General features: G+C 63.0%; 1 protein-coding gene across 2 annotated transcripts in view; it reads left to right on the plus strand.

Moving 5' to 3' along the window:
• TSHZ3 (teashirt zinc finger homeobox 3) overlaps positions 1-24,463 on the plus strand; it is a 58,138-nt gene extending 33,675 nt beyond the window's left edge. For both annotated transcript variants that reach the window (XM_037142955.2, XM_037142946.2), the window contains exon 3: positions 19,702-24,463. In XM_037142955.2, coding sequence (XP_036998850.2) covers positions 19,702-22,907 — 3,206 coding nt within the window. In that variant the 3' untranslated portion in view covers positions 22,908-24,463. The remainder of the gene's footprint in view (positions 1-19,701) is intronic.
• The last annotated feature ends 1,258 nt before the right edge of the window (positions 24,464-25,721 follow it).

Consider the following 25,721-nt stretch of genomic DNA (forward strand, 5'->3'; position numbering starts at 1 on the left):
GGAGCCAGGCCCTCTCGTGGGTGGGGCCAGGCACGTGGGGAGACTTCTTGCAGAGCCCTCTCTGGAACCTCCTGTGGCTGCCGCGAGCCCTGAGCAATGCAGTGTCCTGGGTGTAGACCTGGCGTCGATTTGCCGAGACTGCGCACCACGCACACAGCCTGGCCGGTGCCACGGACTCAGTTTTCAAGTCCCCTGCACTTACTCTTAAGGAGAAAGTGTGTCGCTTCTGTAAGCGAAGACCCAGAATCACTTGCCATAAAGAGACAATAACCATAAAAATAAGCGCGATGAAATCAAACAATGTCGTTAAATTCTACCTGCGCCGTTCTGGCCGTCTGTGGCCTCATCCCTCTGTTTTACAAAAGGAGCTTCGCCAGTGCGAGGGGTGCCCGCGACCGGCCCGCCCAGCCCGGTCCTTTCTGCTCCGGGTCCTCGGGAGGAAACGTGACAGGGCTGAGAAGGGAGTGATTTACGGCCGCGAGCCAAGGTGAACCGCCTGGTGTTTTCTGGGCCCACGGTGGAGTGTGACCGAGACGGCCGTGGTCTCAGGCACTGGCGATGGCTGCCCACCCCTCACGGGGTCCCCGCACCCACAGGAACGGGAGGGCAGAGGACCTCAGAGACCCGGGACCCAGGGGCCACAGTAGCGGACCCTCAACCAGCGCGGTGGCCTGCTGACCCCGTGACCTGTCCTCTCTGTGCTGTCCAGGGTGCAGCACCACGTGTGGCCACCGGGGGTGTCGCTGAGGAGCTGAGTTTGGCACCGACTGGTTTGCACTTGAACCGGCACACGCGAGGCACAGCTGTAGGTCTTCTGCGTCTCCTGCTCATCCCTTGACCTTGTGTTGGTCGCCGCGGTCGCCGGCCATGGGGGGAGCGAGGGGCCTCCCCCAGAGCGGGGGTGCACGCAGAGCCCCGCCGTGTGCAGGCCGCTGTCCTTGTCCGTCGCTTCTGCCACAGCAACCCCGGGCGGCGTGGGTGTCACCACCCGGCGTGCGGCAAGGAGACCGAGGCCTGAGGCCCCGAGGCAGGGAGGCCAGGATGCAGAGGGGATGGCGTACGCCGCACCCCCGACGCTGCCCGTGAAGAATCCGTGCCTGTTTGCCCATGTGGACCTTAAACAGGGTCCCTGGTGCCCTGTGCTCCTGCTCAGCCTGGGACCCAAGTGCTTGGGTGGAGCCCGGGGTGGGGGCGGCACTGCTTCCCTCCCCGCCCCCAGCCGCCTCCAGGACGGGTCATCTCGTCCCGCAGGGGGTCCACCTGTGCGGTCAAAGCCTGGGGACACCCACCCTTCCCTGCCTCTCACCCGGGGCTCGGTGGCTTTGGGGGGCGGCCAGTCATGGCAGCAGGGCGGGGTGCCTCGGGGGCCTCTGGCCGTCTCTGGCCGTCTGTCTGTCTCCCCCACCCGGACATGCGTGTTCCCCTTCATCCTAGGAGTGGGGGGGCATTGCCCGATAAATAAGCCCACAGCTGGGCTCTCCAGAGGACTGAGGTGCGAGCCCCCCCCACCCCCAGGCCAGCCCACTCCAGGCTTCCTGCCTTCGGTAAGACCAGCCCACACAGGGCGCCGGGGAGCCCAGGCTCTGCCGGGTCGCTGCCCGGGGGCTCTGGGTGGGAGGGGAGCGCGGTGTTCTGGAGGGGAGCAGGGTTCCGAGCTCCCACGCTGCTTCTGGGCCGAGGGAGCTGAGCTGGCCGCACAGGCAAGGCTTTCCTGGACGTGGGCCGGCTCTCCTGGCTGCAGGGCAGGGTCTGGGGGAGGGCCCCGCCCTTCCTGGTTCCCCCCGGGGGGCCATTGGGGCTGGCGGGGCAGCGTGCCCTGTGTGTCCACACGCCACTGTCCTGTGTGGACGTGTGCCAGGTGCCGGGCACTGTGCCCCGTGCTGCCCGCACAGTCCCGTGAACATGTGGAGGGTGCGCGTTCACCCCGTTTACGAAGGAAGACCCAGAGGCCTTGTCATTTATCCACGTCCCCCAGCTACTCGGGGCCGAGCGGAGGAGGATCCGTGCCGGGGCTCTGCCTTCTGGCCCATCAGCCTCCCACCGCGCCCCCTGCACGGCCAGTGCCGCGCCCGCCTCCCCGTGGTCGCTCTCCTCTGGCCCTGAGCACAGACCAGTCTGTCTGCCCCCCACGCGGCAGGTGTTCGCACACCCCCTGCGCGCCCGGGGCCGGTGCTGTGCCGCCGAGGAGGAGGGGCCCTGGGCTCGCCCCTCGGGAGGGGACAGAGGGGCGGGCGGCTGTCTCCTTCCGGTCCCCCACGCGCTCGGCCTCGGCTCTCCTGTCTTCAGTTTCCCACCCACGGGCGTCGGGAAGTAGCAGGAAAGGGGTCGTCCCGCGGGAGCAGGGTCGGGGAGCGGCTGGCAGCCGCGGCTCAGCCGCGTGAGGAGCAGGGCCTGGGGGCCTGGAGACCGGGAGGGGGTGTTGCTGCAGCTCACGGGGGGGGGGCGTGCTGTGTGTCCCCCGAGGCCACAGGTCCCGCCGACGGCACCGGGGCACCACAGCACGGGCTTCCTGAGTCACGGGACGGATGTGGGGCAGCTGCTCAGGACTGTGCTAGCAGGCACAGGGACAGCAAGACAGGCCGCCTGTCCTCAAGGTGCCTGGAGTTCAGGGGACGTGACAGAAGCTGCGTCCTCGCGGGGCCGCCCTGACGGCGGCAGCCACTACTCGAGGGGCCCATGCGGGAGGGACACCTCACTCATCCCAGGGGCTCTGGGCGGTGGCTGCCGACAGTGGGGTGCAGCCGAGTCTAAGGGGCACCGTGCCCACAGCGTCCTCAGAGCGTCTTCGCCCCGGGAGCCACACGGACGGGTCGCGCTCACAGGACCGAGGGTGCGCCCTTTCCCGCCAGGCTGCCCCGGGGGCCGCTCCCCAGCTCCCTGACCCTCCGTGGGTGCCGGGTGCTCATCCGCCTTCACTGGGTGGTTCTGGAGCCATGAAGTCGCTCGGGTGTGTTTTCTTCAAGTGACGCTGCATGAGGAGAGAGAGAGTGTCAGCTCAGGGACCCAGCACCAGGGGACAGGGCGGCCCGCCACGGCTCCTGTACCTGGAGATGCTGTCTGCCTGGGCCCAGAAGCCACAGCCTCGCCCACGGACGCCCACCTGGAGGCCGTCCACCTGCCCCCACCTCTCCCGGCCTCCATTCTTCTCCCTCCGGCCTCATCCTGTTTGGTGGTCACTCTGCACCCCAGCCCCGACCTCGAACGCCCGAGTGCTGTCCCCAGGGCTTGGCTCGAGGGGGTGCCCAGACCTGCTGTCGGCGGGGCGGGGGGCCGGCAGCACCTCTCTGCGTCTTTGCGCCCATCAGCCTGCAGTCTGAGGCTGCACGTGGCCGAGGACCCAGAGAGGGTGAGCTTCCAGGCTGGCCCCAGAGAGGACGTCAGGCGGGGCGTCGAGGGGGTGCCCGACTGTAGAAGCAGGGGCTGGTTCCTGGTGTCCGGGGTCCTCCCCCTTCTGTGGGCCCCATTTCCACTTTACTGAATGACGCGTGGGACTCGGCGGCGCCGGTTGGAAGCTCCCCGCCGCCTCCCCGGCTCTGGGGGGATGTGAGTGAGCAGCCACAGCGGGGTTCCCGCAGGCGTCCCAGCAAGAGTGCCGACTCGGTGGGGACCACGGCATGGGCCGGTGCCTGGCACTGGGCGGGTGGGGAGCGGCTGCCTCGGGTGCACACGGGCACCTGGCCACCAGAGAGCAGCCACTGCACCACCTCTGCCCCATCACCCTGCGCAGCTTGGAACTCTTGGCCCGGAAGGAAGCCTGCCCTGAGCACCCCAGCCTCCACTCCCAGAGAGGCCCGCAGGCCAGGCTCACTGCAGCGGAGCCCGGGGTGTCAGTCCCCGTGGGGGCAGGGTGCCCCGCTGTGGGCTCAGTCTCCGTTTCCCACGCGTTTTCCCTCGTCAACCCTTCATGGAGCACACAGCACACCCAGGCCCTGGGCCCCGGGCCCCAACTGTTACCGGTTTGCCGTTCTGATTCCGGAGATTAGCCAGTTTCCAAAGCACGAGGTGCGGGGCGAGCCCCATCCCATAGCCGCCCGAGTTGCCGACTTTCGCCGTAACCAGCCGCCCACGGCCGACCCCCGAGGGGCTGGCCACGCCTGGGGAAGAAGCCGAGACCAAGAGTGGGAGCCGGAGCATTAGGGATTTCAATTCCGCTTTATTTTCAACTTGAAATGGAGGAAAACAGACAAAAAACAAATAAGAAAGCTAAACAGTTGCGTGAGAGCTAGCAATTTGCTGGGCCCGATGACAGACACTGCATTATCATAATTGTCTCCTCTACATGATAGGACAGAAAAATAATAATGTCATTTTATTTATAGCCGGGGTGGCCCCTTTATGAGAGTCATACAAGTTGCTGCCAAGTGCAGGAGGCCGAGTGACATCTTTTGATCAGGCCTGTCCAAAGAGATCACAGATGAATGGCAGGTAATGGAGACCCAATGACAAACCAAATCGGGAGCAGAAATAGGGCTGCCAGGGCCTGCCAGTTCCCCATTAGAGGCGCCTGAGGAAGGCAGACTGCTTGACACGTTGGCCGAACACCTAAATCAGCCGAGCGTCAGTGCTAAAATTGTGTATTATCATTGGAAATGGCTATTATTTCCTCGGTAACATTTCTGTTAAGGCTTTGTTTGTGTTGGGCTGACCCCCCGTCGGAAGCGGAGTCGGACGGAGGCAAGCCCTGGGGACGGGGGCCCTGCGGTCTGGGCCTGGCGGCCGGCCACCTGGCTGTGCGCAGGGGCCGGCGAGGGGCCCCCTGGAGAGGCCGGGTCCCACCCTGGCGCTTCTCCGCCTGCCGCATCACTCCTCTTCTCCCATCCTCTCTGCCGTCCACTTGGCCTGTCACGAGCCCCAGGGAGCCTGGAACCTTCCAGAGCACAAGGTGGGGGTGGTCTGAGCAGATGGAGGAAAAGGAGGGAAGGATGGCGCCCACTCCCGCGCTCACGGCCCGTGTGGGCCGGCCAGGCAGACGCAGCTTCCTGAAGCACCGGGGGTGGGGGGTGCGGGGAATGGGGGGCTTTTCCTCAGGCACCTGAGTCACGCAATGACTTCCGAGACGTGGCATTTAGGAGGCCTAGGTGGGAAACAGCATTTACTAGTTTTTAAAAATTCGTGGGGGTGAAATAGAAGAAAAGAAACACGGCGGCGGCGAGGCTGCGAGACGCCAGGAGAGCGCGCCGCCCCCGGGGCGCACAGGTGGTGCGGTGGCTGATTCTCATTCTGCCGCGTGTGCGGGGATGTTAAAAATATTATTAAACATTGAAATGAGTGTACTAGTTAGCTAATTAGTATGTTTCTCTTTCTTTTAATAATCCCGATGCATTTTCTTTCTTTGCTCCCTCTGTGTACACGAGGTAACCCTAAAGGATATGTTTAGAAACATGATTAGTTATAATCAGAAGCAAACAAACCCAGCCCAGGGTGGCCCCCGTTGCTTCACAGGTACGGTGGTGGCAGCAGGCGTCACGTTCCCTGCGGCCTTGTGAAGTGACGCCCTGCCAGGCGTGTGCGCAGGGGCGTGCACACCCGTGCGTGTGCAGACGCGTGTGCCTCCCAGGACAAAGGAGCCAGCGACAGGAGTCTCCTCACTCGGCCCGTCGAGGTCCCACAGCCCCACACGTCTCGGTCACTTCCCGGGGAGCTCTGCCCTCACGGAGCGAGGACACCTGTCGGAGGGGCGGCATCCGTCCACGGTGATGCGAAGAAGGTGGACATTTGACTGACAGGCCTCTTGGCAGGGAATGTGGCCAGGAAGTCCCTTCCGGTCCCTCCCAGTTTGTCACGCACAGCCGTGGCCTGGGCCCCACGGGAGGCCTGCAGCCTGGCCCTGAGCGTCACCGTTCTGGGGCCACCCCGGCCCGTCTGCAGTGAGAAGCTGCATATGCAGAGCCGGCCTGAACCAGTCCTTCGTGTCTCTGCTCACGGAGGACACACCACTTCCCCACAGGCAGTTAGTCACCTTTGACATTTGACCTTGCCCTACAAGGTCAAGGGACCCCCTTGAGCAGATCCCACCCCCGTGTGGAAATAGAAGTTTAGACAAATCTGTGCTCTTGCTGGCTTTCGAGTTAAAATTAAAAAATTTTTTTTTCTTGAATTATGTAAAGATGCATCACGAGATATTTACGATTAAAAAAACAGATATTCTTTTTATATACTGATAAAATTGGAAACATGGAAGCATATTTGGTGAGTGTAAACAGATGGTTAAAGATATTTGCTGGGAAGTATCAGAAACAGTTGTTCCTGACTTGCCTGCTTGGCTAAACACCCCTCTGAAAAGGCGACGCCTGGGGCACAAAGCAGGAGGCCGGGTGCCACTCGGGTCCCGGTGCCTCGGAAGGGCGCTGATCTCTCCATCCCCAGGCTGCAGGGGAACCTGCCCACGGGACCTGCACCCTCTCCTCTTTCTACCCGCCAGCTCGCCGAGGGGTCCTTCTGCTGCTGAGTGAGACAGCTTTGGTGCTGTGTTCCCCGTCCAGGGCGCCAGCGCGAGGCCTCGCTCAGGAAGCTGCGCGTCCCCCAGATGCCTTTGCTGGCGGGGGGCGGGGTGGGGGGGCTCGGTCCGACTCAAGGCAGCTCCCGGGCAGGAGGGCTCCTTCAGGTGCCGAGGGTGCGAAGCCACATCAGAGAAGTTGCCTGGAAGAAAGGAGGGGACACTCGGCCTTTCTTCCCGTCCAGAGAGCGCTGTCCGCCGCACAGAGCGTTCCAGACGACAAAGCCAGCGGGTCGGGAGATGGAGCGGAGAGCTCGGCGCGCGGGGCTCGGGTCCCGGTCGGGGTGCTGGTGCGGGGGGGCGGGGGTGTGTGGGAGTGGGCAGGGAAGGGAGAGGTGGCCGTGGTTTTCACAAGCTCATCTGAAAGGCTCTTAGTAGAATTGTTCAGTAGTAATAATCTGTCAACAGATTACAATTTTGCTTAATTTTAATGTGGCTAACTTAAGATGGTTGTATAGTAAATTTATGCAACTGATCACAGTTATTAAATTACTACGTCTGCAAAGGAAGCAATCAAACCCCTTATTACAGTTGCTGTGAGTGAATGCTAAATGTCACGGAGCCGCCCGCGCGCCGCGGGGGGCCGCACTCCAGTTAAAGATGCATAAAATATCAGCACTTTTTTAACGCGTGTGCATCCAACAAAGACTCCCGTCATAATTAACTGGTGTGGAAATAAATAATTCTTACAAACTACCTCCGAAGCAGTGGAGCTGCGGTTTTTGTCAAAGTCGGCTTCTCCGCGGTTGGAACACGCGAGCCCTTCAGACACGCCCCCCCTCGCTCACCGACGCCGTGAAATATTTAAGTGTCACAGAGAGGTTTCAGAGAGAGACTGTAAATCCAACGATCAGTGCGAAAAAGTAATTTATGATGATTAATTTAATTATACAATCGAAGGTTTTGATATCTAAAGAACTCCAGGTGAATTTTCGGGTGGTGCGGTCCCAGTTTGCCAGTTCTCCCTGTAAACAGCTGGGGACTCGAGTGGTGCTCAGCTCCCCAGAAAGGTGGGCAGTGAGCCGCGGGCGTGGGCTGCGCCCGAACCCCAGCGCCGTGCGGCCGCCTGTCCCAGCGGGCGAGCCTCCCGGCCGGTCCGTCGGGATGGTCCGTGCGAACAGCATGTGGGCTGTGACTCGGGGCCGCCCCTGGGCGGCGGTCATGCTCAACGTGAGTGCCGTGCCGGGACCCTCACCCCGGCTGCGTCTCTCTGGAGCTCTCGCTGCCCGGGCCGTAGTCACCCCACAGTTGTCTCAGAGGGCCCTCGGTTGTCCCTCGGCCAGCACCCACACTCAGCCTGGGCTGTGGGGTTCCAGAACTCTGGCTCAGCACCCACGGGCCCTGCTGGGAGACAGGGCGGTGGGAGGGTGGGGTGAGCGCTGCTCCTGCCCCCCAAGGGCAGGCCTCTCCCCTGAGTCGGTTCCGGCCACTCAGCAACCCATGATGACATGGGCTTGCTGGGTGCCCCTGTCCAGCCCAGCCTGTCCTGTCCTCCAGAGAGAGGGTGTGACCCGTGTACTGTGTGGGGTCCTGAGGAGTGGGGTCAGTTTACAAGGTCCCTGGTCTCTTCCCAGGGTGCCACTGGGAACGGCCGTGTGTTTGCCAGGAACTAGCAGGCATCCCACTGACCCACCCGAGGGGGCCGCCTCCTTGCTGAGGGCCTGCACTTGGTGTGGGGGTGTGGCTTTGTTTGGGACGGTTTGCCCAGATTCAGGTAGAGCGTGGCCTCGTAGGGCAGTCGGACTGGTGGAGCCGTCCATCTGTGCACACGTGGGCGGGCGTGTGCCCATGTGCCCGTGTGCGTGCACTTGTGTGTGGAGTTGTTTACATGTATGTGCAGGTTTATCCCTGTAAAGAAATGGACCTGAGCCATGTCACCTGACTTGTCCATGAGCAGTGGACACGGAACCCGCCAGGCAGGGCCTCGCTGGGCTAGAGCCGTGGCTGCCCCGTGGGCCCGCCTGGTCCTGGGGCCCCGCTCCAGGCCTCGCTGAGGGCCAGGGGCACGGTGTCAGGATGGAGGTGGCAGCTCTCTGGCCCTCGTTTACCCTGCACACTTCCAAGAGGAAAGTGACAGGCCTGTGTGGCTTTGGAGGGTAAAAGCGAATACACACTCACCGAGACCCATCGGGGACTAGCTGTGTGGCTGGGAATGAGGAGGACACAGCAGTGCCTAAGGAAACATCCAGAAGGTAGAATCTCTTAAAGAGACTTGGTTTTGGTTTGGAGAGAACAGCACCAGCTTCTGAAAGAGCGGACGCTGGCCCGCGGTGGTTTGCGTGTTCTGCGTCTCCGGCCCGGGGCTGGGCGTGGTGTGCAGTCCTGCGCCCCATTCCCACTGGCTTCGTGACCGTGGCCCACCACGCCCCAGGGCACAGGCCGAAGCTCAGGGGGCCCTGCAGGCGGTGCAGGCTCCTGCTCTGAGACGGTTCCAGGCCTTTGCACGGGTGGCTTCGTGGGCCCTTTGCTGCCGTCAGGAGTGTGACAGTGTCGCCCTGTACTACAGGGACGGAAAGGCCCTGACGAGGGCGGCAGGGGCCGGAGACCCAGCGCACACCCTGGCCCTCTGACTGACCGGCAGGGCTCTAAGCACCTGAGGAACGGGGTGAGTGTGAGGCGAACGGGGGCGGTGGAAGTGGGACCTCCCCCAAGTGCCGAAGACGAGAGTGAAGAGATGCCCAGACCCCTGCCTCCGCGGCCGCCGCGCCGTCCTCACTGTCCTCTCTCTGTCAGGCTGGGTGAGGCGAGTGGTCCTGAGAGCGTCCGGGGCTCCCCCTCCACCCGACCCTCCATCGCCTCCTGAGGGCCCTGGCGGGCCTTGCGATCCTTTGGCCGTGGTGGCCCTGCTCTGGGACCGCGCCCGGCAGCGCCTTCTCTGGACCTGTTGGGCTCCACCGGCCTCCCCAGCCCAGGCCACTCCTTCGAGTCATTTCCACGTCGCTCCAACTGCAGACAGCACGGTGTGGCCAGGATGCAGGCTCTGAGCGGTGGCAGGGTCCTGGCTGCTGCCATCACAGTTCTCAGCTCAGCAGCTGTCCCCGTGCACCCACCATCTGCCTGGTCACGGAAGGTGACATCAGACACGTGGGCTGGCCACCCCAGGCAGGGGGAGGAGGACGCTGTTTCTCTCTGGGGCAGCGGCTTTCGGGGACTCAGGAGGAACACAGGACGGGGGCCCTCACGTCTGACTTCCCGGTCACCTGTGTCTTCCCATCTGGGCGAGTGGACCCCCCTGGGGCCCGTGCACCCCCCGCAGCCCCGCTGTGTGGCAGCTGGGAGGAAAGGGCCTTAACGCCGTGCTGATGGCAGGGGGGCTGCTCGGAGCACCGTCCCCGACACGTGTTTGGTGTAGACACGCTCTCAGCGAGCTCTCGGGGAAGTGACACACGGAGGAGTGTGTCCCCGCGTTGCCCACGGAGGCTCCGCGGGGTCTCGGGCTCCAGGCCTCCCCACGCAGGACCCAGGCGCCTTCCTCCCGGCCACGCCCCCGTGGCCTCAGGAGTCCCCTCCGTGCTCTGTGCCCAGGGGGGTGTTCCAGGTGCTGCTGGGCCTGTGACTCTCTACCGGGAGACCCCCCGAAAAGAGGACCCTCCTCACCTGCAGGCCACCAGGGTAGGTCCCGGGCCTGGGGCTGGACCCGCCAAGGGCCGGGCCGGGCAGCAGGAGGCCACCCCCTGGGAAGCTGGCTGCGACCTACTTTCCGAGCTGGGCTTTTTTCTTTTTAATGTTGAATCGAGTTCATCCTTGATGTAAAAAAAAACTGGTGTTCAACTGTGGTCGCAGGCAGCCGCCCCGAGGAAGCCGCTCCGCCCTTGCCTGCCCACCGGCGCAGCGAAGGCACCTGAGGAGGCCCTGGCCCAGGCCCCCACCTTCGTCGGGGGCTCCGGTGCGTGCCCTTCCAGCTGCCCCAGCGGCTGCCCTGTGCCGCCCTGTGGGTGCGCCGGCGACAAGGGTCAGGGTCCTCTCGAAGAACATTTACTTGCAGTTTGAGGAGCCCACGTTGGTCAGCGGCAGGGGGCAATCCAATCCCACCGGGGTGGAGGGAGGCTGGCGGGACCCCTCTCGGGCACGTGAGGTGCCCGCCTTCTCAGGAGCGAGTCGGCACACACGCACAAACACACCAACGCACGCACACCCACTTCTGTCTTAAAGCCATTTGTCTCCGAATGCCAAATTGCAATAATTAACCATCATTGATCTTAGATTCAATTAACTTCATTAACACAGGTCATGATGAGGGTGCTTGTAAGGGGGAGGCGTTTGGCAAGTGTCTTTGCTTGTGTGACATTCTGTCTTCTCGGCAGTGGCTACAGACGTCCAGACTGTCCCTGCGGAGGCAGTGGGGTACAGGTCGGTGGGAGCACCGGTGGGCCCGGGTCAGGGGCTCCCCGTGGTTTTGGGCAGGAGGCAGGTGGCCACGGGGCGGTGTGTGCGCCCCTCCTGAAATGCACTCGGCCTGCAGGCGGGGCTGGGCCGCCCCCCGCAGAGGCTTCCCCACGCACCCGGAGCTGCCCGTGTGCGCAGGTGCGGCCGCTTCTTCTCTCGACCGGGGAGGGGAGAGGCCGATTCTTGCTCTTGCTCTTGCCCTTGGGACTGGCGCGGGCGCGGGCATCCCTGTGGCCTGCCCTCCGAGGCCTTAGTGGGCTGTGTGCCTTGTGCCATCGACTCTCGCCACGGCCCCCCCCACGCAGACTGCGCCACCCCGCCTCGCCACGGGTTGCAGGCTTCCTGCCCCCACGGGCAGGTCTGTGTCTCGGGAGCCAGGCCGCGGGACCGACTCACTTCCTCCTCCGTGTTCTGTGGGTGTCAGGGTGTCCCCACCCACACTCTCTGTGCCCCGGGTCCCGCCTGTCAGATGGGCACTGTGCTGGCTGCTCTCCCCGGCTGGCCCAGAGCGTGTCCCCGAGGGGTGCAGCCCCAGGAGGCACAGCTTCGGGGGACAGGCCACGTCTGTGTGCCGACACCTGGTTTGGGTTCTGAACCCATCACGGAAACGCCACTGTGTTCCTGGTCGGGGACACAGCAGACAGCAAAGAGCACGAGGCGTCCTCGGGGTCTCCTCGGCTGCACGTCTGACCCCATTCAGGGGCCTCTCCAGGCTCCCAGGCCGGCCAGGCCCTGCTGGAGTGGGTGGGACTCGGACACGGTCGTTTTGCTGTCCACCCAGGCCAGCGAGGGCAGGCCCTGAAGGCGGAGAGTGCAGAGAAGGGAGCGGGTCGGCCCCTGGCGTGGCGCATCGGCCAGGTCTGGGGGGGGTGCTCCTGGACGTGTGGGCAGGGGCTCCGCTCGCTGCTGCACCGAGAGCTTCTGGGGGGCCGGGAGGTGCCCGGGTCCCTGAGTGCCACCGAGGGGTGGCAGTTGCCCAGGAGGCCACAGGTTCTCTGCTCGGCTCTGCCCTGGTCACCTGCCTCAGCAAGTGCCACTGACCCAGGCGGGCCTCCTGGTGGTTTCCAAAGCGCAGCTCCTCGGCTGTCAGCGTCCATCCGGCGCAGGGAACGGCAGAAAGCGAGTGGTGGCCCGGACACCTGCTCCCGTGTTCTGAGTGCCCTCCCAGGGCTGGGTGTCCCTTGAGCACAAACACGCTACTCCTGCTTGGCACTAGGAAGGGGGAGGGGGAGGAGGGAGGGGACACCGACTTGTGTGGCTGCCCTCTGTGCCCTGTGACCACGGCAGAGGGGACGGAGCCCAGGGGCTGCTCTGCAGACCTCGCACGAGCCTCACCGGTCACACTCACACCGGTCCCCGAGCCCAGCTTAGGGCCACGGGAGAGTCGGAGGGTGTGGTGGGCTGTGCTGTGGGGATGGGGGGCCCTGAGGGGACGGACCCACCTCGGCGACAGCCCCGCAGAGACCAGCCTGGAGCCCACGGGAAGGGACGGTGCCTGTGAGCCGTCCCCAGGCTCCGCGCGCTTGCGTCCCTGCGGCAAGGCGCCCCGCTCCCCAGCAGCCTCTGAGGGTGGAGGAAAAGAGGCTCCCGGCCCCACGGGTCAGCGCAGAGTCCCCCCAGGTCCCAGTGTTCCCATCGGGGCTGAGCGCAGCCTCCCAGACGGGCCTTGCAGTGGTCGTGCGGCTCACGCCGTGGCGTGGGAGCGTGTTGTGTGGCCCGGCCCCTCTGCCCGCGAGGGCGCTGCTCCCCGAACCTCCCCTCAGTCCCTGCGCGTTAGTTCCTCCTCCGCACGGGTGCACCTGGGGGCGGGTGGTCATCCGGTTTCAGAGCCTGAGGCCGGAGGCCGGAAACACCCTTCAGCACAGAAGTTTCTCCCGGTGCGGGAGTTTTCCTGTGGTGCGACCCCCCCGCCCCCAGGCAGGCAGTGCACCAGGGGGACTCAGTTTGGCTGCAGGCTCCTCATTGCCGTCCCCAAAGTGACCGTGACAAGTGCTGCGCTAACCAGGGGCGACAGCGCCACTCTCGTTCTTCGCTGCTTCAACACCCGTGTTCCTCTCCCGCGGTGGCTCAAGGACCGGGAGGCCCGGGGGACCTTGGGTCTGGACAGGACTCGCCCAGCCCGGACACCGAGTGTCCGTGTGGAGCAGCGAGGCTGGGGGTTCGAAAGGGAGCCCGGGCCGTGCGTGACGCCAACCGGCCAGTAGGCCTTGTTCGCGGGTGGGTCCGGGGAAATCCATGGTGATGGAAGTGAAGTTGAGAGCAGTGGGTATTTTTATATTCCAGCCAAAGTTATGAAACGTTTGGACTTCATTTCCTGAAACGAGCTGGGCGGACCCGCCCCCTCTCCCGAGTGTGACCTCGCCGCTGGGGCCAGCGGTGCGTGGGGACCGCAGGCCCGAGTAGGTGCCCCCTGGGTGTGGGTGGGCTGGGCCCGGCTGCTGCGGGCAGCGCTGTGGGCCTCCAGGCTGCTGCCGTGGGAAGGGCCTTGCCGAGGCTCCTGAGAAATGCGTGGCCCTGCCTGTCTGCCCAGAGTCTGTTCTGTGACGTGGGAGCGAGGTGCCCGGGCCGCTCTGCCCTGTGCCAGGGAGTGTGGAGGAGGCCGGGGGACTTCTGTCTGTGGCGGCACTGGTCTGCGGCTCGCACCCTGGGCAGTGTGGAGGAGGCCGGGGTTGCTAGAGTGTTGACAGGCAGGCGGTGTGTGGGGCCGGTGGAAGGCAGGCCCGGCCCAGTAATGTGTGGAGACCAGGGTGACAACCGGGAATGAGCGCTGGAAGGGACGGGCACACGAGTGTCACTGGCCACTCCTTAGGTTTCTCGAGGACTCAGAACTCAGGCCTCTCCACCCACTGTGTCCTCGCTGAGACTGCACAGGTCCCTTTGGCAGAGGCACGTGAGGGAGGGCTCCGGGGGGAGGTGCAGGGCACAGGCCGAGGGGCGGTGGCACAGCGTGAGGACGTGGAAGGAGCGGGCCGCAGCGAGGCTGGAGGAGCGTTTCCGGGGAGAGCAGCGCGGGTGCTGCGGAGGGTGGGCAGTGGGAGGTGGACTCGGGAGGTGGGGGCCGGAGCCTGTCCCGCCCGGTGGTCTGCGGAGCCCCGGCCTTCCCACGGCGACTCTGAGCCGTTCCCGGTGGACCGCCTCTCCCGGGCCCTGGAGCACCGCGCGGGTGGGCCTACCGTCAGATACAGGCAGACGGAGGGCTGGGTTTGGGGGCAGGCCGGCCAGATAGGCGGAGGCCTGAGTGTTTTGGTGGGTGGGTCGTCGGCTTGGCGAAGCTTTTGCCCCTCTGCCACCTCGGTCTTGACCCCTCCCTCCTGAGAGCCCCCCATCACCCGCTCCCCGAGCACAGCCCTGCCGGCCGGTGGATGAGGATGTAGTCGTGCTGATACTCGTGCAGCCCACTGGGAAGAGCCCAGGGTAACGGCCGCCCCCGTGTCTCCCCGCCCACAGCCCTGCGTCCACTGGGGCCTCCCCACCAGGGTCACTGCAGACAGACAGGGGTTCCCCGTGGTTCCATAGCACCTCACGGGGGGTGGCAAGTGACCCAGGGAGGGCCAGCCGTCCTTCCTCCAGGAGCGCCCACGGTCCAGGGCTAGCGCTGTCCAAGCACAGCCACCGTCGCTCCCGTGGGGTCTGAGACCCCCCACGTACATCCCCTACTTCCGAGGGCTCACCCAGCTGCGGTTTGCCGTTGTCTGAAATTCCGCCAAGACGAGAGACTCTGTTGTCTGGGCGAAGTTACTCTTCTAAGTTATCAGAGCCATTACAAGCTCGGGTTTACCTTGTGAGTTTTGTGGAGTAACAGGTGAGGAAGGACATAGGAAAGAGGCTCAGACCTCAGATTCTTCACTCCGCGTGGGCAGGGAGCTGGGATGGGTACCGAGCTCTGGAAGAGCAGGGGGCCCACGGGGCCCACGGCAGCCTCTGCTCCCCTCCCACTCCCGCCAGGACTCACCTGCCTCCGGAAGCCGTGCCCTGCCCGATAGGCTGCCCCCGGTCAGCAGGTGGGTGCATGGAGTGTTCACCTCCACCACCCTGGGCGCGGCTGGGCTGCGGCTCTGCCTTGAAGCGGGGCGTTAGGGACTCCCCTTGGTTGGCCCCATGGGCTCATATGTGTTTGCAGCCGAGGACAGAGGTGACTCGGGTGGTCCCCAGACTGAGTGCTTGCTCACCCTTCACTATCTGAAGGGTTGGCCGAGGTGATGGCTTTAAACGGGACTGTGTCCTGATGTGTCTCCTTCCGGGTGGGATCGGTGCCCTGCTCTGGCCCAGTCTCTGGAACAGGCGGGGTTTGCAACACCTGGGAGGGCCCCTGGCTCCCGCTGTCACTGGCCTTGTGGTCCCTCTGGCTCCGCTGGAGGAGCACTGCCTCCGCCACCGGCTGGCTCACGCCATGCGGCTCTTGACACCAAAGCCTCTCAGCTTATCGACACGGTGACACCAACTGAACACACATTCCTCTCTCACGTTCCCTCACATTAACCTGCACCAAAGTAACATTCCTGACCTCGCCGGTGGGAAGGACCGTCCGTCTGGGGGAGGAGGTTGTCCCAACGCGGCCACCCTCTGGAGGGCCCTGGCCATCTTGGTTTCAGCCTGCGTCCTGCCCCAGCCCCTGGGCCTGCCGGGGTTCTCTGGGCACCTCCCCCGCCCAGTTCCTGGAGAGTGGCAGAGCTCAGCACGGGTGCCTGGGAGGCCTCTGGTCTTTCTCTCTCTGTGCCCAGAGGCTGTGACCCCATCACTTCAGCAGCTGGCTATGGTTCTTTGTGACTCCAGGTGACAGGTGGATGGACAGAGAAAACTCCTGTCCTCTGCTGGAGTGTGGCCTCCCGGGTACCAGCCGAGAGCAAAGCCTTCTCCAGAGTCAGCCCTCTCCCTCTGCCCCCCTTTCCTATTTAATAACCTAACAGAGGCCCCCACAGTCCTCCCGGGTGCCGTTCAGGCCTTTTCAGCTCAGGGACGGGTCTGGGCTCCCTCCTCACGGAGTCCTGGCCTTTCCAGACTCCTGGGGGGCAGCGGGGGGAGCTCATAGACACGAGGCTGAGCTCACAGTCCCGCGGGCCAGCAGAACCAGGCAGGGAGGCAGCCCTGGCCCAGGGCCTCCCTGCTGGAGCGCCCCTCAGTCTAAAGCAGCACCCTTGGGGACAGGTCTGTGTGGGGCCCTGGGGCTTCCCCGCTGTCCCTCTGGCGGTGACCCCGAGGGGCTTTCCGTGCGGGGGGTGCGAGGGGCTGGGCCCCGCCTCCCCGAGCAGTTGGTCGGCATAGCCGGCTTCAGAGCTGGTAGCCGGCACCTCGCTGCCAGGCGTCACCTCCAGCTGACCTCTTTGCCAAGGACACAGTGAGTGCAGTTGCTCACCTACTAAGTGCACAACCTTGAGGATGGACAAGGGGCCTCCGGCCTTGGGGACTCAGACAGGGACGGACAGACGTCAGAGAAGAGCCAGGGTCTGAGGGGCGGCGTTTCCCAAGGCTGTGCACCCCCCAGAGGACGGTCCCCTCAAGGCAGCAGGGCGAGGACTGCTCTTTGCCAGCCCCTGACCCCCCAGCTCACCCCCACTGTGTCCCCATCGCTTCTGCCCTCCCAGCCCTACCCAGGACACGAGCTGTCCCAGGGGCCAGAGCTGTCCCTCCTTTGTCACCAGGGACACTGCTCCCTGGTCCAGAGGAGACAGGGGCTGACTGTGGTGCCAGGTGTCACAAACAGCCAGCGTGGAGGGAAGGGACCCGGGTGCGTGCACCACCCCTTCCCCTGGGGAAACCGGGGCACAGAGAAGGAGGAAGGACCCCCTGCACCTCCCACACCCCGTCTGTGTGGGGGGGGCGGGCAGAGGCCCGGGGGAGAGAGCCACCGCTGCCCTGAGGGCGGCGCCGCCCGCAGGTGTGGGTGCGCAGCGGGGACCGCGTGTCGGGGGCACCTCCCCGCCCTTCTTCCTTTCCCACAACCTCCTGCCGCTCGGGGACCCAGGGCGGAGAGGGTGTTCGGGGGAGGGGGTCCCCTTTGCCTGCACTTCCGCGTGGAGGGAGGAGCCAATAGGTGGGAGCCGCAGCCCAGCCGAGGAGACCGAGCCACGGACAGGTCTGGAGGGCAGTGGCCGGCCGCCGGGGCGGGACGGCCCCCCGTCTGGCGCGCGAGAAGGCTGCTGTGGAGCCTCGGAGCCCCGCCAGGGCCAGGGTGGGCGGGGCCTCCGGGCGCCCGGCCTGGTGATGTTCCTGAGAGCCGGCTTCCGCCTGCGTTCCCACCGGGGAGCTCGGCCGCCTTCCTTCAGCGCTGATTTCTGTCCTGGGTGTTGGCCCGGCCCCGCCCGAGGTGCACTTCACCTGGCGCCCTGGGACTGGCTGCAGGGGTGGGGCGTGGGCGCTGCGCCGGCCTGCTGAGCGCCCCTCCCCGCGGGCGGCCGCCGGTCCCTGCTCTGGGGCCACACGTCCCTGGTTGGCAGGTGGGCTGGCGAAGCCGTTAGGTTTCTCCTTCGCCGGCGGCCTTCATGCCCAGTGGGCCCTTTCAGGTCCGCCGTGGCCCGACTCTCTTGGCTGCGGTGTCCCCTGTCGCAGCTGTTGGGGGGCCCTGTCTGGATTCCTGCCCTTCCCTGACTTGTTTTGGGGGCTTCACTGGGAGCAGACTGTCCACCGCCTGCGTTGTGGCCCCTCTGGGAGAAGCGCCCCGAGACCCACCCTGTCCTTGGGCCGGGCTCCAGGAGGAGCACAGCCACGCTGGACGCCGGGACCCACCTGCTCTGTGTCCCCGTTCGCCAGGACTCAGAGGAGTCCCAGAGCGCCAGGGTCTTGGGGTCAACCGAGGCAGGTCCAGGCAAACCGTGCTGTGGATCACCCTCTGTCCTGATGTGGTGGTCGGCTCACTGGGGGTGTGAGCCAGACGTGCAGACCACACTGTGGGCTGAGGAGGGAACCCAGAGACACCTCGCACGTTCCTTCTTCTCTTCCTTTTTGGGGGCACGCAGTCCCTGCCCCGACGCAGCCAGCCAGGCAGCCCTGGGCCTGCACCGTGTCCCCTGTTTCCTGTCCCCTTGGGCCCTGGCCTGGGGGAAAGAGCTTGTCGGCCACTGGAACTTGCTGACTCTCAGTATTGCAGCTTCAAACGAGCAGCCCCGAGTGGCACGTCACACCTGGGACACCCGGGCAGGGTGCCGTCTCTGTCGCTTGTAACGGACACTCACAGCTCCTGCTCCCACTTGTGCATGGGCAGAGTGCCCCTGCCACCAAGCGCGTGTCCCTGGGCCACTGTCCCACCGTGTCAGGACATCACCGCAGTCTCCGCGTGGCAGGCTTGGCGCCCAGGGAAGGTTTTGGGAGGGGGGCGGGGGAGTGCGTCTGTGCGTCCTCGTTTGCTCGGGTCAGTGGCACTGAGTCTGCTGGTGGGAAGTTCATCGAGGGCAAATCTGCAGTTATGGCGCGAGCCCCGCAAGTCGTGCTGCTTTTTCTTTTCTGAGAGATGTGTCTGGTTCCCACGCGCCGTGCAGCCCGCGCCGCGGCGTCCCAGCCTCAGCTCCCTTCCTTCCCTGCGGCCTCTGGCGCACACAGCTGTGGGGGAGCAGACAGACACGCTGTTCTCTCTCCTCCTCCGGCTTCAGCCGAAATGGTGGCTCAGCACAGGGCTCAGCTCCGCGCCCGGGCCCGGTGCACTGGCGCTGCCGTGGTGTCCTGTCCGCACCAGCCGGGCTCAGTGCTCAATGCCAGGCAAGCTCCACGAAGGAGGGACCTAAGTCACTGGTGCGAGAGAATGAGAAGGAGGTCGAGTTGTTCCGTGGACACCGGTGCCCCGGGGCCTGCGTCCCTGGGTGGGAGCCTGGGGAGCCGGCAGCTGCTCAGCCCTGCCCTCCACCTGCCCGGACGTGCACGCTGGGCGCCCATCCCAGCCTCCTGCTTCCAGGAGGCAGGGCCCCTGTTGGACGCCCGCGAAGCTGACGCTGAGCAAATATTGACAAAGTAGTCTAAAGAGCAAGCACTTGGACATTTGTAAGGTCCACAGGAAGGTCTTGTATATGTTTACCCAGCGCGTGTGAGCGGTGCATACCGATTGCCCCGAACCTGCTCCGGCCCCGTCTGCACCAGCAGCGTGTGTGTGTGTGTGTGGCGGCTGGGCACGGCTGAGTGGACACGGGCCGGGGCCGGGCTGGGGGCCGGGGTTGGGGCCCCCCCACCGCCGGGACAATGAGGGCCTGTCTCCTGACGGGACGTGCGTGCCAAGCCTTTAGGAGGCCTGCTTCTCCAGATGGAAAGGAGAGAAAAACCACCAAATCTCCTTTTTAATTTACTTCAATCGGTGTACTTTCTTTTTACTTCGTAAAAATTTTATTGATGTTTTTGTCCTTTATATTTATTAAAGATTGAGCCTCAAAAATGTAATGAGTAAAAAATGCTTGCTTAATTTAAATTGTGAATCTGTCTGTTAAGAAACGCATTAGGGGTAGGAGAAGCATAAGACATATTAATTGACAGACAGGAACTGCTGTCTCTGAGGTTGATACAAGTAATTTATTACTTTAGAAATGAATGCCACCTCCAGAATGCGCTTCATTAATTTCAAATTTAGTTTTAATTCCAAGCTGTTGCCCCTTGAGAAGAATAAGGTGGCAAATTATGTTTGAAGAGCAGATATTTTTTTTTGCTCCAAAGAAACACCACATTGTAACTGTTTAATTTCACAAATAAATGTGCCCATCGGCTTTGCTGCATTTTCCTGGGAGCTGAGAAAATATTTCAGGTAAGACCGACACCCACTAACGCTTTCTCTTCTTTCTCTTCTTCCCCCGGTTTCTCTTCTTTCTGTCGCTCCTGCCCCACCTGGTCACCTGTCACCACGGCAGCCTATGTCTCCGAGGAGCTAAAGGCTGCCGCCCTGGTGGAGGAAGACCTGGACCCGGAAGAGAGTGCGGCAGATGGGGAGCCCTCGGCCAAGTGCGCCTGCCCCGAGAAGGAGCTCGGGAAGACCTGCCCCAGCTACCAGGACTCACCGGCTGCCGAGTTCTCCAGCCACGACCTGGACAGCGAGTCGCACATCAGCGAGGCCAGTGACCGCATGGCGGACTTTGAAAGCGGGTCCGTCAAGAACGAGGAGGAGACCAAGGAGGTGGCGGTGGCGCTGGAGGACACGACGGTGTCCGACAGCCTGGAGCAGATGAAGGCCGTGTACAACAACTTCCTGTCCAACTCCTACTGGTCCAACCTCAGCCTCAACCTGCACCAGCCGTCCTCGGAGAAGCACCCCGGCAGCAGCAGCAGCAGCAGCAGCAGCGGCAGCAGCTGCGGCAGCGGCAGCTTCGACTGGCACCAGAGCGCCGTGGCCAAGACGCTGCAGCAGGCGCCGCCCAGCCGCGCGCTGCCGGAGCCCAGCCTCTTCAGCACGGTGCAGCTCTACCGCCAGAGCAGCAAGCTCTACGGCTCCATCTTCACGGGCGCCAGCAAGTTCCGCTGCCGGGACTGCAGCGCCGCCTACGACACGCTGGTGGAGCTGACGGTGCACATGAACGAGACCGGCCACTACCGCGATGACAACCACGAGGCGGACAGCAACAACCCCAGGCGCTGGTCCAAGCCGCGCAAGCGCTCACTGCTGGAGATGGAAGGCAAGGAGGACGCGCAGAAGGTGCTCAAGTGCATGTACTGCGGCCACTCCTTCGAGTCCCTGCAGGACCTGAGCGTCCACATGATCAAGACGAAACACTACCAGAAAGTGCCTCTGAAGGAGCCCGTCACGCCCGTCGCAGCCAAAATCCTCCCTGCCCCTCGGAAGAAAGCCCCCCCGGAGCTCGAGCCGCCCAGCTCCCCGGACTCCACGGGCGGGACGCCCAGGGCCGCGCTGGCCGACGCGCACGACTCGCTCCAGAAGAACGCCAACCCCTACATCACCCCCAACAACCGCTACGGCCACCAGAACGGCGCCAGCTACGCCTGGCACTTCGAGGCCCGCAAGTCCCAGATCCTGAAGTGCATGGAGTGCGGCAGCTCCCACGACTCCCTGCAGGAGCTCACCGCCCACATGATGGTCACCGGCCACTTCATCAAGGTCACCAACTCGGCCATGAAGAAGGGGAAGCCCATCCTGGAGACGCCCGTCACGCCCACCGTCACCACCCTGCTGGACGAGAAGGTGCAGTCCGTGCCCCTGGCGGCCACCACCTTCACGTCCCCCTCCCACACGCCAGCCAGCGTCTCCCCCAAGCTGAACGTGGAGGTGAAGAAGGAAGTGGACAAGGAGAGAGCAGTGCCTGACGAGAAACCCAAGGACAAGGAGAAGCCCTGCGAGGAGGAAGGCAAGTATGACGTCCCCTCCAAGTACCACTATTTGACGGAAAATGACTTAGAGGAGAGTCCCAAGGGGGGGCTGGACATCCTCAAGTCCCTGGAGAACACCGTGACGTCTGCCATCAACAAGGCCCAGAACGGCACGCCCAGCTGGGGGGGCTACCCCAGCATCCACGCCGCCTACCAGCTCCCCAACATGATGAAGCTGTCCCTGGGCTCCGCAGGGAAGGGCGTGCCCCTGAAGCCCATGTTCAGCAGCAGCGAGATCCTGTCTCCCACGAAAAGCCAGACTCTGGTCCCTTCGCCCGGCAACCAGACCTCGCCCGTGCCCAAGACCAACTTCCACGCCATGGAGGAGCTGGTGAAGAAGGTCACAGAGAAAGTGGCCAAGGTTGAGGAGAAGATGAAGGAGCCAGAGGGCAAGCTCTCTCCACCCAAGCGGGCCACCCCGTCCCCCTGCAGCAGTGATGGCAGCGAGCCCATCAAGATGGAGGCGTCCGGCGACGGGGGTTTCCAGAGCCAGGAGCACAGTCCCAGCCCCGCGCGGGATGGTGGCAAGGAGGGGAGCCCCCCGGCGGAGCCTGTGGAGAACGGCCAGGAGCCGGGCCAGCCCGTGGGCAGCAGCCTGAGCAGCAGCACCGCCATCATCACGGACCACCCCCCCGAGCAGCCCTTCGTGAACCCGCTGAGCGCCCTCCAGTCGGTCATGAACATCCACCTGGGCAAGGCCGCCAAGCCCTCCCTGCCCACCCTGGACCCCATGAGCATGCTCTTCAAGATGAGCAACAGCCTGGCCGAGAAGGCGGCCCTGGCCACGCCGCCCGCCCTGCCGCCCAGGAAGGCGGACCACCTGGACCGCTACCTCTACCACGCCAGCCACGACCAACCCATAGACCTGACGAAGGGCAAGAGTGACAAAGGCTGCTCAGTGGGGTCGGTGCTTCTGTCACCCACGGCCACGTCCCCGGCAACCTCCTCGTCCACGGCAACGACGGCAAAGACGTCCGCCGTCGCGTCGTTCATGTCCAGCTCGCCGCTCCGCGAGAACGCCTTGTCCGACATCTCCGACATGCTGAAGAACTTGACGGAGAGCCACACGTCCAAGTCCTCCACCCCCTCCAGCATCTCGGAGAAGTCTGACATCGACGGGGCGACCCTGGAGGAGGCGGAGGAGGCGACGCCCGCGCAGAAGAGGAAGGGCCGCCAGTCCAACTGGAACCCCCAGCACCTGCTGATCCTGCAGGCCCAGTTCGCCGCCAGCCTGCGGCAGACCGCGGAGGGCAAGTTCATCATGTCGGACCTGAGCCCGCAGGAGCGCATGCACATCTCCAGGTTCACGGGGCTCTCCATGACCACCATCAGCCACTGGCTCGCCAACGTCAAGTACCAGCTCCGAAGGACAGGCGGGACCAAATTCCTCAAAAACCTGGACACGGGCCACCCCGTGTTCTTCTGCAATGACTGCGCCTCGCAGATCAGGACTCCTTCCACCTACATCAGCCACCTGGAGTCCCACCTGGGCTTCCGGCTCCGGGACCTGTCCAAACTGTCCGCCGACCAGCTCAACAGTCAGATAGCACAAACCAAGTCGCCCTCGGAGAAGCTGATGACGGCCTCCCCCGAGGAGGACCTGGGCACCTCCTACCAGTGCAAGCTGTGCAACCGGACCTTTGCGAGCAAGCACGCGGTCAAACTGCACCTGAGCAAGACGCACGGCAAGTCCCCGGAGGACCACCTTCTGTACGTGTCCGAGCTGGAGAAGCAGTAGCGCTGGCTGCGGGCCCAGCGGCTGCGGTTCGCATTGAGGGAGACGGCAGCGGGCACCTTCAGGCCCCCGTCCGGCCCGGGCACGGGCCCCTGCTTCCCGGCAGAGCGCCGCTCTGGGCTGGACTGTGTCGTGTGGCTGTCAAGTGGTTGATAATAAAGGTGCGTAATCGGCTGTCGTTACTGGTGAACATGGAGGTGGAGACGCAGTGCTAAGCGTTGGGGACTTGGTGTCCACGGGACTTTGTCGGGAGCGCCCGGCACCCCGTGCTGCATGCATTCACGGACCGTTCGTTTGATTGAGCGTTGGTAACGAGCCCGGCGCGGCCCGCCCTGCAACTGCGGCCCGCCGGCGCGCCTCACCCTTTCATCTTTAGCCCTCTGAGTACTCTGAAGCACTTTTGCATTCATTTGGTTAAAAAATAAAATAAAATTATAATAACGTAGGAAGCTCTGTTTTTTAACCTCCTTACCAGCTTCGTTATAATTAATAATATGAACCTCCACTTATGCAGGTCTGCAGGGGTATAACACGCCTTGAAATTTAAAAGAATATTATTTTCACATTGAAACATAGATGTATATATTGTATAGATTTCAGACTCTTATGGAAAATGTGATTGTGGTTCAAGGACCTTTTTTCTTGCATTTGTAGCAACAGTGTTTTATGTACCGGCTATGCTCTGGGCATCGGCCATGCCTGTGTATAGTGTCTCTTTCTTTTCCCTTTTTTAAGGTCTATGGGTTTTGTTTTTTACATGCAAACATTGTAAATTATACAGAAGATACCACAGATAGCATTTATAAAGTATACAGAAACATTATCTGAAAGCCAAGTATGATTGTTTGTTTTGCTACACGGTACACCTATGTTGATAGAGGTTCGCGTTTAAATTATACATATTTATTAGCACCACATTATCATTTGTTTTGAGCAGTCTGAATAAATGAGGCCAGGCACGACATCACGGCAGGCAGCCCCGTAACTATTTTGCACACACCGTTTTTAAAGGTATTTATTAGAAATCAAAGAATGCTCAAAATAAACTCAGTGCTCAAAGGGTTAAGTCTATTTGAAAATGAAAAAAAAAAAAAGAACGAACTTGTACTGTATTTCCTGAACATTGACAAAGCCTTTAAAATGTTCGTACTGTAATACTTTGCTTCCGAGTCCCACGGCCTCCGTGACCGGCCCCCCCCCAACCTCCCCGTCGGCCCCTGGGCTGCCCGGCCGCTCGCCGGACGCCCGTTTGTTTCGAACGGTCACGTTCTGTTTCCTGCTCCTAATTATTCTCCCAAGACCCCACACCGCAGCTTTATCTTTAGGCTCATGAAAGGTAACCCGTGGTTACCGCGCGCCGAGCGAGCCTGTTCGGCTCCGTTTTTGGCAGTTAATTTGCGGGAGTGACTGACAGATGACACCGGAGGAGAACCTGTGTGTAAAATACCGGCATGTAAACAGCACCGACGCCCTGAGACACTGTGTGCCCTGCTTCCATGTCGACAATGAACCACCATTGTGTGACTCTTCATATAACCCTTTTTTCTACGGCAGCATTAAAATCGTCTTTTTGCTATAATTTTGTGTTGCGTTCACAATGATGTCTGCAATGTGCTCCGGCTAACGAGCACATTAAAACGAAATCGCGTGCGGTCTGTTTATGCCGAGGTGGCGCCGTGCCTGCCAGGTGCTGGCAGGCGGAAGCGGCCGTAAATCAGGGGAGTTTGAGTGAACTTCGGCGTTTGGAGAGCAGGGAGCACGGGCTCACAGGCAGCGGCAGGGACCGAATTCCCCTCAAGAACTGAATTTTTGAAGAAAGGAAGACGTTTGCGGGAGGCCAGACCCTCTCTGGGGAAGTGACGTTGTCAGACGGGGCAGCTCAGCGTCCGGTCACACCTGGCGAGTGGCCTGGGACTGGGCTGCGGTCCCCCTTCCGAGGTGAGGAGCGCGGGCCCTGCGGGCGGCAGAGGGGGAGCCGGGTCTTTGCAGGGTCGGGGAAGGCCTGAGCCTTCCCGCTGCCGTGGATTTTCCAGGAGCCGGAACAGCCCGGCCGGGCAGGTGGCGTCTGACTCAGGGCTTCTGTTCCCGCGCTAAGGCACCCACAGGTGACGAGGCGCAGGATGGCGTGGGGGGGACTGAGCCCACCCACAGGAGGCGTGGGGAGAGCGTTTATATGATAATCACAAGCTTTTATTAGTCCTGGCAAATCATCATGCCAACGAAACGCTGCGAAATTGTAAAATACCTTTGTTACTGTGTACAAACCCCTCCTGCAGTCGCGCAGAACCGTAGCTCCCAACCTAGAATTATACGGATGAGAGGTGCACTCCAGCCCCGTGATGCATGAGACACCGCACCTTGAGAAAACACTCGTATTAACTATTTAAATTAGGCCCTTTCAGAGCTGTTTGGCAACACGCCCACGTCCCCGTTCATCCCACATCCCTTCTCGGCAAGGCGAGTCCAGATCTCTGTCTGCTCCAGTGCCTGTCAGCAACTCATCTCCCCTGCGTTTGGAGAGAAACGCCCCAGACTTTGAAACGGGTTTTTGGTGAACAGGGGTTCGGGCCGGCGGTGTTCTGGCTCCCGGCGTGGCTGCACGGGCGGCGTGGCTGCACGGGCCGCGTGGCTGCACGGGCGGGCGTGCCCTGCGGTCGGAGCCTATTCCCGGAATCGGGGGCGTGGCCCGGGCCCTCTGAGCCGCACGAGGCATCTCCTGGGTGGAGCGTGGGGCACACACCTGGCTCAGGGGCGGAGGCGGCCTCCCTCCTGTGCCTCCGCATCGGCTCCTGGAGCCCGGGCTTCTCCTCTCCACTG

The sequence above is a fragment of the Artibeus jamaicensis genome, unplaced genomic scaffold (assembly GCF_021234435.1).
Source record: "Artibeus jamaicensis isolate MK-2021 breed Jamaican fruit bat unplaced genomic scaffold, CSHL_Jam_final contig_755, whole genome shotgun sequence".
Lineage (NCBI taxonomy): Eukaryota > Metazoa > Chordata > Mammalia > Chiroptera > Phyllostomidae > Artibeus > Artibeus jamaicensis.